This window comes from Pistacia vera, unplaced genomic scaffold, assembly GCF_008641045.1.
Source record: "Pistacia vera cultivar Batoury unplaced genomic scaffold, PisVer_v2 Contig1002, whole genome shotgun sequence".
Classification (NCBI taxonomy): domain Eukaryota; kingdom Viridiplantae; phylum Streptophyta; class Magnoliopsida; order Sapindales; family Anacardiaceae; genus Pistacia; species Pistacia vera.
In genome coordinates this window covers 125,795-139,966 of record NW_022195031.1, presented here as the reverse complement: position 1 = coordinate 139,966, position 14,172 = coordinate 125,795, and the positions used below count along the sequence as shown (strand labels likewise).

General features: G+C 34.5%; 2 protein-coding genes across 2 annotated transcripts; both read left to right on the top strand.

Moving 5' to 3' along the window:
* The first annotated feature begins 566 nt into the window (after positions 1–566).
* LOC116134439 (protein SPA1-RELATED 2-like) lies at positions 567–5,734 on the top strand. The gene is made up of 6 exons (XM_031420151.1): positions 567–1,332; positions 1,635–1,792; positions 2,994–3,822; positions 4,541–4,687; positions 5,186–5,401; positions 5,537–5,734. The coding sequence occupies exons 1-6, from the start codon at positions 1,132–1,134 to the stop codon at positions 5,732–5,734; spliced, it is 1,749 nt and encodes a 582-aa protein (XP_031276011.1). The 5' UTR covers positions 567–1,131.
* A 6,988-nt stretch (positions 5,735–12,722) lies between these two features.
* On the top strand, positions 12,723–13,950 carry LOC116134346 (protein SPA1-RELATED 2-like). Its single transcript, XM_031420054.1, has 4 exons — positions 12,723–12,800; positions 13,031–13,384; positions 13,487–13,546; positions 13,715–13,950. Exons 1-4 carry the CDS (start codon positions 12,723–12,725, stop codon positions 13,904–13,906), a joined length of 684 nt encoding a protein of 227 aa, XP_031275914.1. The 3' UTR covers positions 13,907–13,950.
* Positions 13,951–14,172: the final 222 nt, after the last annotated feature.

Sequence of the window (14,172 nt, the reverse complement as noted above, 5' to 3'; positions counted from 1 at the left end):
GATGTGGGCTTGGAATATATATATATAACAAATTTTTTTGTAGACCTAGATATATAGTATGTATAATAATTCTTATTTTTTAAAAATTTGAAGAAGTGTGTGGGTATATATGATAATTAACAATTTTTGATGGCATGTATATTAATAATTTTTTTTTTCAAATATGAGGTCAGGCCTACCCTAAAAGGGCTGAATCCGCCCCTGTGTATGGCCACGTAATTGTGAGCATGATCACCTGCTGCATTGCGGGTGGCGCACTCTTCGTTGGACCGACGTGGACCGTTGATCACCACGTGATTTTTTCTCCTTGTAATGCATCGGCAAATTATATTATTTAACCGTGATTAAAAATTGATCACGTGTTATTAAATTAGCATAATTAATTACTTTAATTAATCTTTAAACATATTATCACCACTCAACTCTTGAAACTCATCACTTAACGAATGGCATTCCAGTAAATAAAAGTCCAGTTTTATTTAATTATAAATTTACTGGTCGCACTTTTTCCGCATTTTCTGAGTTTCGTGGATCTGGTTATCCGGCCAAAAGGTATTTAAATTCACACAAACAAAAAACCGTCAAAAATTATCGAAAGGTCTCTCAGCTTCTCCTCTTTTCCGAAGAAGATTAAACATAATCTCATATAAAAGAAAAGATTCACACACTGTGTATTGTATGTTCATTTTTTTTTTTTTGTGTGTTTTTCCATTTCAGGCAATTTCTATGTCTCTCCTCTATTCACTTTCTTATTCAAGGGGGTTTTAGGGTTTTCATCAAGTAAGAAAATTTTCCAGTTTCTGCACTCGAAATTTCAAGTTGAGTGAATGGGGACCTGTTTGTTCCAGCTCAGTTCTTGGTGTTACAGATCAAGATATGCCTCAATTAGAAACTTTACGGAGTGTTACAGATCAAGATATTCCTCAATTAGAGAACTAATCGCATAGGAGGAGGTCAGCAGAGGAAGAAGTGTTTCTCCCTGGAGTTATATTTTCAAATAAGCCAAAATTCAACAACAACACGAGTTTTGTCAGACGGTGGCCTTTATTCCCTTCGAGATCTTGCATCAAAGTTGAAACAGCCAATGAGAGTAACATAAATACAACCAGCATACAGCATTCTTCAAATAATATGAAGGAACATCACACAAGTATAGGATATGGAACACAGAGCAAGTCCAGCAGCCCCCTTGTCTCTAATACACTGCAACAGCATTTGTCTTCTGTAACTGAGCAGTTGGAAGAAAAATGGTATGCAAGTCCTGAGGAGCTCAATGAGGGGGTTTGCACTATATATTCAAATATCTACAGTCTTGGTGTTCTTTTTTTTGAGGTGAGAGGACAGATAACATAATTTATTTTCAACTGTTATTTCACCATAGCTTGCATGACTTTTAAGGTTTCATGTCCATATCTTGCACTTGGAAGGAATTAATACCCACCGTGTTTTCTGTAATGTTCACCAAGTTCTGTATCTTAAAGAATTTTCTGAGGTTTTCTTTTACTCCTGCTTAGTCTGGCATATTGCATGTATTCTGTAATGGTCACTACAGTCTATCTGTTTTCTGGGTTTTATTCTGGGGATTGAACAAAAAACCTCTACTCTTAATTGATTAATATGGGTTTTCCTTTCAGTTACTTGGTTGTTTTGATTCTGAAAGGGCACATGCTGCAGCAATGTCAGATCTACGCCATAGGATCCTTCCTCCTACTTTTCTATCCGAAAATCCCAAGGAAGCTGGATTTTGCCCGTGGTTACTTCATCCTGAACCTCTTTCACGCCCAACAACCAGGTACTGCACTCCTGTATTCTGTTTTTGTTTTTGGTCTTTTAGCATTAAACATGGAGAGTTGAAAAACATTAAATGCCAAATTCCTCTCCACTTGGACAATAGTAAATATTTTAAAGTATTCTTAGACTAAAATTAAATTGTTTGTCTGCTAACCCTAAAGAGCAGGCTGAGCGTTATGATCTTTGGTTTTCAATCTAGAAGTTATAGGTTCAAATTACCTTCGGCCCCATATCTGGGATATTGTGTCTCACGATTTTCCTGACTTTGAAGATTGTAGTATCTGGTAGTCGACCCCTTTTCAAACCCAATGCATATGCTAAAGGATTTCAGGTTACTGAATGAAAATTGTAAATTACTTGCTTAAACATATTGGATATTGATCTCAAGTAGAGAAGATTTATCGAATCTCCAGGGACATGTAAAGTTTATGAGAATAGGCATATCATCCGAATAATCATTTATCAAAGGTGGGATGCACTGTCCAGAAGAGCATCTCTAATTATGTATGTTGGATTCCCTAGTCCGGCTAAAATATTCTAATTTCTTAACTCCACAGAGTTTTACTTGTATATTTATTTATTGGAAATTCTTTGAAATGTAGATGCTAATATTTATGGTTAACTTTAATTGATGAAAATTTAATGTAACATTATATGTTAAACTGGCTAATTTACTAAAAGCACTTTGCAACTCAATAAATCTTTTTCTAAGATGCCAACGCCGATATTGGTGCAGCAATCTAAATTACCTGCTTTGAAGCTCAATTATAGGTTCATTGTACTTAGTGATGTACTGGTATGTGAGTTCAGGTTTTATGCGTGGTTGGGCTAATTATTTGTTGATCTCTCTCCCTCACAAACACGTGCACGTGCGCTTTATAACTATGTCCATGGTATTAGGTAGGTAGGACAGACAATTCAAGAAAGGAACTTTATATGCAATTGATCCTTAATGAAATAGGGGGTAGCTATGGGCTCTTTTTTATGTTTTAAATGTTAATGTTTTTTCTCCTTGTTCCCAACTGAACTTATGTGCTTTCTTTGTTAATAGCGATATATTCTGAACATTACTAAATTATTATTAATCGGGACTTGCGAATGTATATAATAAATTTGGGGCAAGTTGCTTTTTCCCTTTTGGACATAGTCTTAGCTTATAATCTAATTTGAGTTCTAAGCTTATGATTGTTTGTGTATAACAGGGAAATCCGACAATCTGAAGTGATTAATGGATTGCAGGAGGTGTTTGCAGAAGAACTGTCATTGTCCTTTGATCAAGATGATTCTGAATCAGAACTATTGTTGCATTTCCTGAATTCATTGGAAGAGCAAAAGCAAAATCATGCTTCCAAGTTAATGGAAGAGATTGGATGCTTAGAAGCAGATATTGCTGAGGTTGATAGAAGGCTGTGTCTGAAAAATCTCTTGGTTCTCTCTTGCCTGCAAAAGAACTCCATTAATACAAGGGAAAACAAGTGCCTCAATACCCAACCCTCAAGTTCAGAGCCGCATTTGTCCCCAGTTCTTGTTGCAAATGAAAGGAGGTTGATGAGGAATTTCAGTCAGCTCGAAAGGGCTTACTTCTCTATGAGATCTGAAGTCCAGCTCCCTGACACTGATGCTACAACACGCCAGGATAAGGATTTACTGAAAAATCGTGAGAATCAGTATTTAGCCCAAAAGGAGGGAGTACAGAATCCCACTGATCCTCTAGGTTCCTTCTTTGATGGTTTGTGCAAGTATGCTCGCTACAGTAAGTTTGAAGTGCGTGGAGTTCTGAGAACTGGTGACTTCATCAACTCTGCAAATGTGATTTGCTCTCTTAGTTTTGACCGGGATGAGGACCATTTTGCTGCTGCTGGGGTATCAAAGAAAATAAAGATATTTGAGTTTAATTCACTCTTCAACGACTCGGTTGATATTCATTATCCAGCAGTGGAGATGTCAAACAGATCGAAGCTTAGCTGCATCTGCTGGAACAATTATATTAAGAACTTTCTGGCTTCAGCTGACTATGATGGTGTGGTCAAGGTTTGTATCTCCTTTAGACTAGAAAGTTTTTATGTTAAAAGGAGGACTTGTTTCTGGATGTTAATGGCCAACCTACTCAACAGTGAGCAAAGTTATTATATTTGTGATATAGATGCAAAGCCTTTTGCACGAAATTTTAAGTACATATAACTAGTGAATTTTATTTAAACCTTATATCCTGTATGTCATATTTTGGTCCTCTTTCTGCAAAATTTAGTCTGTATTAGTAGTTATTTTGATATACTTCATGTTTTACTGTTAAGTGAAGTGAATAATGTTGAACTTTCAAATTAAATTTTTTTTTCCTAGTAGTTCTGAGATCAAGCTAATTTTTATTCCTTGAGCCTTCCCACATGCTGTAGAAGTGTATGATACAATAACTACTAAATTATAGCTCTGCAAGCATTAAACTTTTGTAGACTTCAGAAGCTCATTAACAAATTATCGTTTTCTCCCTGGATAGCATAATTGGCTGGCGTTTGTTGATTTTTATCATCTTTCATTGATGTAGTGTCCCATGGCGTATTTAATGATTTTCATTACCATATTCATAGTTTTGTATGATAACTATTATTGATTTTCTGCATAAATGCTTCTATTACACTTTGGTCTCGTTTTACCTTAGATTTCATTACTTTTATCTTCTGAACCCTGCTCTCAATCTAATATAAGTTCCCTGAGTTTCTCATGACTTTTGATTTGCTCGGATGGTTTCCAGATATGGGATGCAAGTACTGGTCAAATGGTTTCTCATTACATTGAGCATGAAAAAAGGGCTTGGTCTGTTGACTTCTCCAGAGTACATCCGACAAAGTTGGCTAGTGGAAGTGATGATTATTCTGTTAAGCTGTGGAGCATTAATGAGGCACTTTTTCTTTTTCACCATCCTTTAAATGCTTAAACAAAATAAGCTGTTGCCTGGTATATCCAAAATTTGAAAGATGAAATTATTGGTATTCTCTTACACAATATTTTATTTAGTGATTTTAAAGAAATTGTTAGAGAGGCTAAAAAGACTATTCATTTTCTTTTATTTGTGTCAAAGCATGAGATTTGTATATTAAAAATATCAATTTATTGATCATTTTAATCTTTTTCTTTTGAAGAGACAATATTCTATAAGGTATTATATTAATGTTACCCCTCTAAAACAGTGAGTACCTCATTTTAGTCTTTTATTTTAACTTTTTAAATGAGTAATGCACATGTGGGACAGCTAGTAACTGTATATGGTTGGGTCATTCACTTGAATTGCAGCGAGGGCAATTGATGGATTTAGCACTTAATCCCTCAAGGCATTTAGCTTTTGTGACTGCCTAGCTTCTTGATTGTTTAATTTCTTATTCTTTTCATTCTTTGGCAGAAAAACTGTCTAGCCACCATCAGGAACGCTGCAAATGTCTGTTGTGTTCAGTTCTCCCCTCACTCCACTCATTTGCTGGCCTTCGGTTCTGCAGATTACAGAACCTATTGCTATGATATTCGGAATACCAAAAATGCCTGGTGTGTATTGGCTGGCCATGAGAAAGCTGTCAGTTATGTGAAATTCTTGGACTCTGGCCAGCCATTGGAAGGGCATGTATTGACCTTACAAATTTGCAAAGCAGTTTATTATCGAAAACGATACGTCCAACTCTGTAGTCGGCGTAGTCTCATACAAGAGAAAAAGCCAATAGCCTTTTTCAGCAAGCGTATCCTTGTCCACATATGATAGGGAGATATTGGCATTGGTCTTAGCAGCATAGAAATGGTGACCCTACCCCTTGGCAAGACATTTGTGGTACGCACTGATCATAAAAGCCTCAAGTATTATGGAACCAACACATCATCACCAGCACAACAACGATGGCTCAGTAAGTTGATGGGAATTGATTTAATTATTGAGTACAAGCAGGGTAAAGATAATCAGTAGCAAATGCACTTTCTCGCAAGATTGAAACCGTGCCGTAATGGCAAACGCATTAACCAGGATGGATTGGGACCATTCGGGAGAAAATAGAGCCCATGTAGATACGTAAAAACTACGAATTGTTTTGAGAAGGGGAAATATTAGGTCTGGACTTGCAAGGATGGGGTACTTTTCTTCAAAGACCGCATTTATTTACTTTCATCTTCCCCATTGACTGATTGAAATTATACAAAGATTCCATTTTGCCACTCGAGGGGTTACATAAAACCCTTCGACGCATTCGATCACAATTTTACTGGCAAGGAATGAAGAAGCAAGTATTGGAGGCCATCAAAGCTTGTGTATATGTCAAAGAAATAAACGGGAACAAGGAGCCACACTAAAATACTCCAATTGCTACCCATTCCTAAGATCATAACGACTGAGATATCAATGGATTTCATTATTGGACTTTGCCCTTGAAAGAAAAGACCGCTATTATGGTGTAGTGGAACGCCTATAAAAAAAATGGTGCACTTCATCACAATGTCACAGCCCTGCTACCAATAGTACTGGTCAAGTTTATTATGAGAATGTTCTTAAGCTGTATGGAGTACCAAAGTCAATCATGAACGACCGCGATCCTTGTTCACAAGCGCATTTTGGAAAGAGTTATTTTGGCTGCGGGCACTGAGATTCGCTTTCTTCCTCTTACCATCCACAGACAGACGGACAAATTGAGGTAACTAATTGTATTCTTGAAAGCCATTACAATTTTTTATCGGGAAACCTAAAACAATGGACGCTAGGTTACCATTGGCGGAGTGATAGGACCCTAAATGGGGAGGGAAAATGGTGGACATGTGGGTTATAAAGGCTTGGGCACCTTCCTTGGTAAATAGGTTTTCTAAGGGGAGTATATTCCAAGCCTACAAAGGCCCTACCTAGCCCAATTCTTATCAAGGCCCAATGTCAGCCAATTCATATTAATTTGAGAGTAGGTTTTGTCAAATAGTATCAGAGCATAATCTCATCTACATGGCAAGCTGACTTGTGGCAAACTCACCTCGGGCCCGGGCTGTTACCCCGAGAAAGGGCATGGAGGCTCGAGGGAAAGGGAATCTATGTAGTCACGAGGGGTAAAGAGGCAACAAGGGTTGGCTGACCTTAAGCCCATGCACCACCCCGAGAAAAGGCATGAAGGTCAGAAGGAAAGGAGATTTGTGTAGTCAACCAAGGGGTAAAAAGGCCAACAAGGGTACAAAGGGCGACGGGGGTAAAGAAGCCGACATGAACAGGTGCGGGAAGCGTCGTAGTGCGTTAGGATTCTACATTGGAAGGAAAAATGGTGGACATGAGGGTTATAAAGGGCTTGGGCACCCTTTTGTCAGTTGTTTTAGAGTGAAATAACTACGAGTCGGTGGATGTTGAACAAGTGTGAAATGTCCTCTTTCATTTCCTCTACTTGTGGCAGCGATTTATGGTGCAAATTGAGTGTCCACGGTATGGCTTGGACCGTTAGGTCTCGTCTAGGGTTGCAAACGAACAATAGTTCGCGAACAACTCAATGTTCGTTCGATAATGTTTGCGAACAGTTGATAATATGTTCGATCGAGTTCGAAGAGGGGGTGTCGTTCGATTATGTTTGCGAACATATATGTTCGACTGATCCATCTGTTCGAATATTCGTTCGTTTATATTCCAACAGGGGTATGAATAATATAATATATATATATATATTTTTTTTTTTTTTTTTTTTTTAATATTATGTTTGGTTAGTTTGGATGCATTTTTTTAATGGTAATCAATAATAATAAAATATTATGATACTTTTGTCTTTCTATATATATAACATGTTTGAATTTTTTTTTTTCCAAATGTCATCAATATAAATATATAAGTATATAACATTTTAATTAAAAAGTATAAATTATTTTGATATATAGCATGACAAATTCAATAAAATAATAGATTGTATAATTAAGTGATATAAATATAGTAAATCCAATAACATAATAAATTCATATTTTCCAAATGTAATAATATTAAATATTTAAATAGTATTTCAATTAATAAATAAAATATAATATGGTAAATTGATAAACATAACGTTTGTATAATCAAGTGATGTATAATATAATAAATTTAATACTCCCTCCGTTTTATATAAGTGTCGTTTTGAGGGTGATAATTTGTTTCAAAATAAGTGACGTTCTTTCTTTCAATGACCCACTTCTTCATTCTTCACCCTTCCCCTCATCCCTCTCTCACCTTTTCTCTACCCTGCCCCACACTCCTCTCTCTCCTTTATCTTTCTCTTCCCCTATCTCCTTCTTTCACAATTTGTCTCTCTCTAATTAATATTTTACTGTCTCACACAGTTTGCAAAGTGAGAAACAAAATTTTTTCACCAAAAGTCAATTCTCTGCACACTTTTTATTCCTTAAAAAACTGTGTAAAAACTCAAAACGACAACTTATATAGAAACGGAGGGAGAAGTAAATAATGCTTAGTTAAATATAATATGGTAAATTGATGAACATAACGTATTATATAATTAAGTGATATATAGCATGACAAATTAATAATATAATAACTTATAAATATAATATGATAAATTTTGAACATAACATATGTAAATCAATGATGTATACATAAACAAATTAATAACATAATAACTAATTAAACCTAAATTAATTACACATTGTATGATCATATATTAAAAAAACTCTCATACTACTATAATTTATAGGTGTTGATACAAAATATATATAGACAGTAATGATATATATATATATTATATATAATAACACTATAATTTTGATAATTTAATAATATATTAACATATTTAACCTATAATTAATATATGTATGATAATAATTTTGTATATTACACAGTTACACATTATATATACAAATTAATCACACAATGTATGATCATTTATTACAATAGACTTTCATTTCACTATGAATTTCGGGTGTTGATACAAAATATATATGTAAACATTAAAAATATTTATGATAATTATGTAATGATAATAAATATATAATAACCTATAATTTGGTATTCATAACATATTTAACCTATGATTAATTATGTATGATAATAATTTTGTATATACACAATTACATATATATATAACAAATAATCACATATATGTATTGATCATATATATAATAGACCCTCATTCCACTATGAATTATGGATGTTATACAAAATATATGTAAACATTTAAAATATTATGATAATTTATGTAATGATAATAAAATATGATAACCTATATTTTGGTAATTCATAAACATAAAACATATTTAATTTATGATTATATATGTATGACAATAATTTGTACATAATAATTACACATTATATATATAATATATATATATTATATTATAATATTATATATTATTATATATATATATATATATATATATATACCTTACAAGGCCAACCCAAAATTTTAAAACAAAAATCCAAAGTCCAAGCCCACATTTTCCCTTACCCAGCCCAAAGTCCAAATGTCCAAGTCGAACAAACACGAACTGATCTTTTGTTAATCGAACGAACACAAACAAATTCTGTGTTTGTCGAGTTCAAACATGAACTTGAACAATTGAACATGCTTATCGAACGATTTCGAACAGGACTATTCGTTTGTGTTCTCGATGCAGGCCTACACCTAGTAAACCAAATGCTTTCGCTCTGGTACCATGTATGGCCAATGGTGGATCCAGGATTTTGTCAAGGGGGGGTCTCCGCGGGTCGGCCATATTTGCCAAATAATTAGTGAAAACTAAAATAATCAAACCTTGATAAAAAAAAAAAAAAAAATACAATACTAAGAACCTAAGAAAAAATAATATACATTAACACATATTTTTTTACTTGAATAAAATATTGAAAAGCAAAATTTTGAGTAAAAGTGTTGAGGAAACCTTGAACAAAACCTTTTTTAATATTTTTATTTTGGCTTTCAAATTAAAATATAAATTTGCGTTGATCAAACCTAGCTTAATTAAGCTAAAGTCAACTAAAACTTAAATCAAGTCAACGTTACGTTGATTTTAATTGAAATAATAAAAGAGGGAATTTTTTTAGTATAAACATGAATAGTAACTAAATTTCTTTAATAATTTTGAACAACTGAACGGTGACGTTTAAAATATAGAAAGTAGTGGGTGAAAGATGAAGAATAACGTCCTTTAAAATATAGTTAATGTTTTAATTTGAGAAAGCAGGTTCATTCTTACACAGAAAATACAAAATAAACTCACAAGATTAATATTTTTTTCTCTCAAATTAGAATAAAAAACCTCAAAAAGAAAAAAATAATCCAATCCTTAAATAAATTAAATTGAAATGAACAATACAATACCTAAATCTATAAAATAGAAAACGAAGCTAATTATGAAACCTTGAGTAGTGAAAAATTTAACAATTTCAGTCTTCAAAAATTTTAAGAGAGATAACATGAGAAAGAGAAAGAGAGAGTAAAGAATTTACGGATAAAATCATTAAAAAACAAGTAAAACTGTGTAAAAAAACATTAGAGGAGTTTTAAATTTTAATATAATGTAGGCTTGGAATATAATTATATATATATATATATATATATTATAATATATATTATAATAAGTTTTTTTGTAGATAATAATATAGTATGTATATAATTCTTATTTTTTAAAAATTTGAAGAAGTGTGTGGGTATATATGATAATTAACAATTTTTGATGGCATGTATATTAATAATTTTTTTTTTCAAATATGAGGTCAGGCCTACCTAAAAGGGCTGAATCGCCCTGTGTATGGCCACGTAATTGTGAGGCATGATCACTGCTGCATTGCGGGTGGCGCACCTTTCGTTGGACCGACGTGGACCGTTGATCAACACGTGATTTTCTCCTTGTAATGCATCGGCAAATTATATATTTAACCGTGATTAAAAATTGATCACGTGTTATTAAATTAGCATAATTAATTACTTTAATTAATCTTTAAAAATATTACACCACTCAACTCTTGAAACTCATCACTTAACGAATGGCATTCCAGTAAATAAAAGTCCAGTTTATTTAATTATAAATTACTGGTCGCACTTTTTCCGCATTTTTGAGTTCGTGGATCTGGTTATCCGGCCAAAAGGTATTTAAATTCACACAAACAAAAAACCGTCAAAAATTGTCAAAGGGCTCTCAGCTTCTCCTCTTTCCGAAGAAGATTAAACATATCATATAAAAAGAAAGATTCACACACTGTGTATGGATGTTCATTTTTTTTTTTTTGTGTGTTTTTCATTTCAGGCAATTTCTATGTCTCTCCTCTATCACTTTCTATTCAAGGGGGTTTTAGGGTTTCATCAAGTAAGAAAATTTTCCAGTTTCTGCACTCGAAATTTCAAGTTGAGTGAATGGGGACCTGTTTGTTCCAGCGAGTTCTGGTGGTACAGATCAAGATATGCCTCAATTAGAAACTTTACGAGTGTTACAGATCAAGATATTCCTCAATTAGAGAACTAATCGCATAGGAGGAGGTCAGCAGAGGAAGAAGTGTTTCCTGGAGTTATATTTTCAAAAAGCCAAAATTCAACAACAACACGAGTTTTGTCAGACGGTGGCCTTATTCCCTTCGAGATCTTGCATCAAAGTTGAAACAGCCAATGAGGTAACATAAATACAACCAGCATAAGCATTCTTCAAATAATATGAAGGAACATCACACAAGTATAGGAATGGAACACAGAGCAAGTCCAGCAGCCCTTGTCTCTAATACACTGCAACAGCATTGTCTTCTGTAATGAGCAGTTGAGAAAATGGTATGCAAGTCCTGAGGAGCTCAATGAGGGGGTTTGCACTATATATTCAAATATCTACAGTCTTGGTGTTCTTTTTTTGAGGTGAGAGGACAGATAACTATTTTTTTGCAACTGTTTTCACCATAGCTTGCATGACTTTAAGGTTTCATGTCCATACTTGCACTTGGAAGGAATTAATACCCACCGTGTTTTCTGTAATGTACCAAGTTCTGTATTTAAAGAATTTTCTGAGGGTCGATCTACTCCTTAGTCTGGCATATTGCATGTATTCTGTAATGGTCACACAGTTATCTGTTTTCGGGTTTATTCTGGGGATTGAACAAAAAACTCTACTCTTAATTGATTAATATGGGTTTTCCTTTAGTTCTTGGTTGTTTTGATTCTGAAAGGCACATGCTGCAGCAGTCAGATTACGCCATAGGATCCTTCCTCCTACTTTTCATCTGAAAACTCAAGGAGCTGGATTTTGCGTGGTTACTTCATCGACACTCTTTCACGCCCAACAACCAGGTACTGCACTCCTGTATTCTGTTTTTGTTTATGGTCTTTTAGCATTAAACATGGAGAGTTGAAAAACTTAAATGCCAAATTCCTCTCCACTTGGACAATAGTAATATTGTAAAGTATTCTTAGAGGACTAAAATTAAATTGTTTGTCTGTTAACCCTAAAGAGAGGCTGAGCGTTATGATCTTTGGTTTTCAATCTAGAAGTTATAGGTTCAAATTACCTTTGGCCCCATACGGGATATTGCGTCTCACATTTTCCTGACTTTGAAGATTGTAGTATCTGGTAGTCGACCCCTTTCAAACCCAATGCATATGCTAAAGGATTTCAGGTTACTGGATGAAAATTGTAAATTACTTGCTTAAACACATTGGATATTGATCTCAAGTAGAGAAGATTTATAATCCCAGGGACATGTAAAGTTAGAATAGGCATATCATCCGAATAATCATTTATCAAAGGTGGGATGCACTGTCCAGAAGAGCATCTTAATTATGTATGTTGGATTCCCTAGTCGGCTAAAATATTCTAATTTCTATCTCCACAGAGTTTACTTGTATATTTTTATTGGAAATTCTTTGAAATGTAGATGCTAATTTATTGGTTAACTTTATGATGAAAATTTAATGTAACATTATATGTTAAACGGCTAATTTACTAAAAGCACTTTGCAACTCAATAAATCTTTTTCTAAGATGCCAACACATATTGGTGGCAATCTAAATACCTGCTTTGAAGCTAATTATAGGTTCATGGTACTTAGTGATGTACTGGTATGTGAGTTCAGGGTTATGCGTGGGTGGGCTAATTATTTGTTGATCTCTCTCCCTCACAAACACGTGCGGCGCTTTATGTCATGGTAGTAGGAGTAGGAGACAATTCAAGAAAGGAACTTTATATCAATGATCCTTAATGAAATAGGGGGTAGCTATGGGCTCTTTTTTAGTTTTAATGTAATGTTTTCTCCTTGTTCCCAACTGAAATTGTGCTTTCTTTGTTAAAGCGATATATTTCGAACATTACTAAATTTTATTATCGGGACAACTGTCTAGCTACCATCAGGAATGCTGCGAATGTCTGCTGTGTTCAGTTCTCCCCTCACTCTACTCATTTGCTGGCCTTCGGTTCTGCTGATTACAGAACCTATTGCTATGACATTCGGAATACCAAAACTGCCTGGTGTGTATTGGCTGGCCATGAGAAAGCTGTCAGTTATGTGAAATTCATGGACTCTGGCACTCTTGTTACAGCATCCACTGACAATACCTTGAAACTTTGGGATCTCCAAAAAACCAGTCATTGTGGGCCATCCACCAATGCTTGCAGCTTAACCTTCAGTGGGCACACTAACGAGAAGGTGGTTATCTGCATACTGGATTGTACTTTTTTGTTTAACTGTTTCTTAAGCATGTCTAATATGTGTTTTCTATTGTTTGGTTTGATTATGCATCTCCTTCAGAACTTTGTGGGCTTGTCAACTGCTGATGGCTACATAGCTTGTGGTTCAGAAACAAATGAGGTAAAACATAAAATCGTCTATTGTTAGTTTGTTTTGCTGCAGCATTTAGTGTAACAATAATTGTCATGCAAGTTTAAAAAGTCTCTTTCATCCTTGGTGCCTTATCAACATTTTTGCTGAATAACCCAACTTCCCTAACTGTTTGAAGTCATGTTTGTCCTGTCTCAGGTTTATGCTTACTATAGAGATCTACCTATGCCAATTGCTTCCTACAAATTTGGCTCCATTGATCCTATTTCCGGAAAAGAGACTGATGATGACAATGGACTGTTTGTTTCAAGTGTTTGCTGGAGAGCGAAATCAGACATGGTTGTTGCCGCCAATTCAAGTGGGTGTATAAAAGTGTTGCAGATGGTTTAAGAGATGTTAAGCCTGTGAAGCCGATCTAAGAATAATGTGTTTATGTTTTCCCTTGGGGTGCCGTTCTTGAGCTAAAACTGAGAAAAGCAGCAGAGAAACTCAAAAGAACTGAGAGATACCTCTCTTGGTTTCTGGTAACTTATGTCCGATGGAAAGCAAGTATAGCCATTGGATCCCCAAATTATGGAAAAAAACTAGTGGACTGGGCACGGACTATTTGCAGGCTTTGAAACCAGGAGTATCATAGTGCTGTCAATGATAGAAAG

What these genes read in the sequence shown, in the direction of transcription:
- LOC116134346 (XM_031420054.1), top strand. Translation starts at nt 12,723, where the DNA reads ATGCCAACACATATTGGTGGCAATCTAAATACCTGCTTTGAAGCTAAT. An exon ending in GTGGGCACACTAACGAGAAG is followed by an intron (nt 13,385 to 13,486) that starts GTGGTTATCTGC and finishes CATCTCCTTCAG; the next exon opens with AACTTTGTGGGCTTGTCAAC. An exon ending in GTGGTTCAGAAACAAATGAG is followed by an intron (nt 13,547 to 13,714) that starts GTAAAACATAAA and finishes GTCCTGTCTCAG; the next exon opens with GTTTATGCTTACTATAGAGA.
- LOC116134439 (XM_031420151.1), top strand. Translation starts at nt 1,132, where the DNA reads ATGAAGGAACATCACACAAGTATAGGATATGGAACACAGAGCAAGTCC. An exon ending in TTGGTGTTCTTTTTTTTGAG is followed by an intron (nt 1,333 to 1,634) that starts GTGAGAGGACAG and finishes TTTTCCTTTCAG; the next exon opens with TTACTTGGTTGTTTTGATTC. An exon ending in GCCAGCCATTGGAAGGGCAT is followed by an intron (nt 5,402 to 5,536) that starts GTATTGACCTTA and finishes CACATATGATAG; the next exon opens with GGAGATATTGGCATTGGTCT.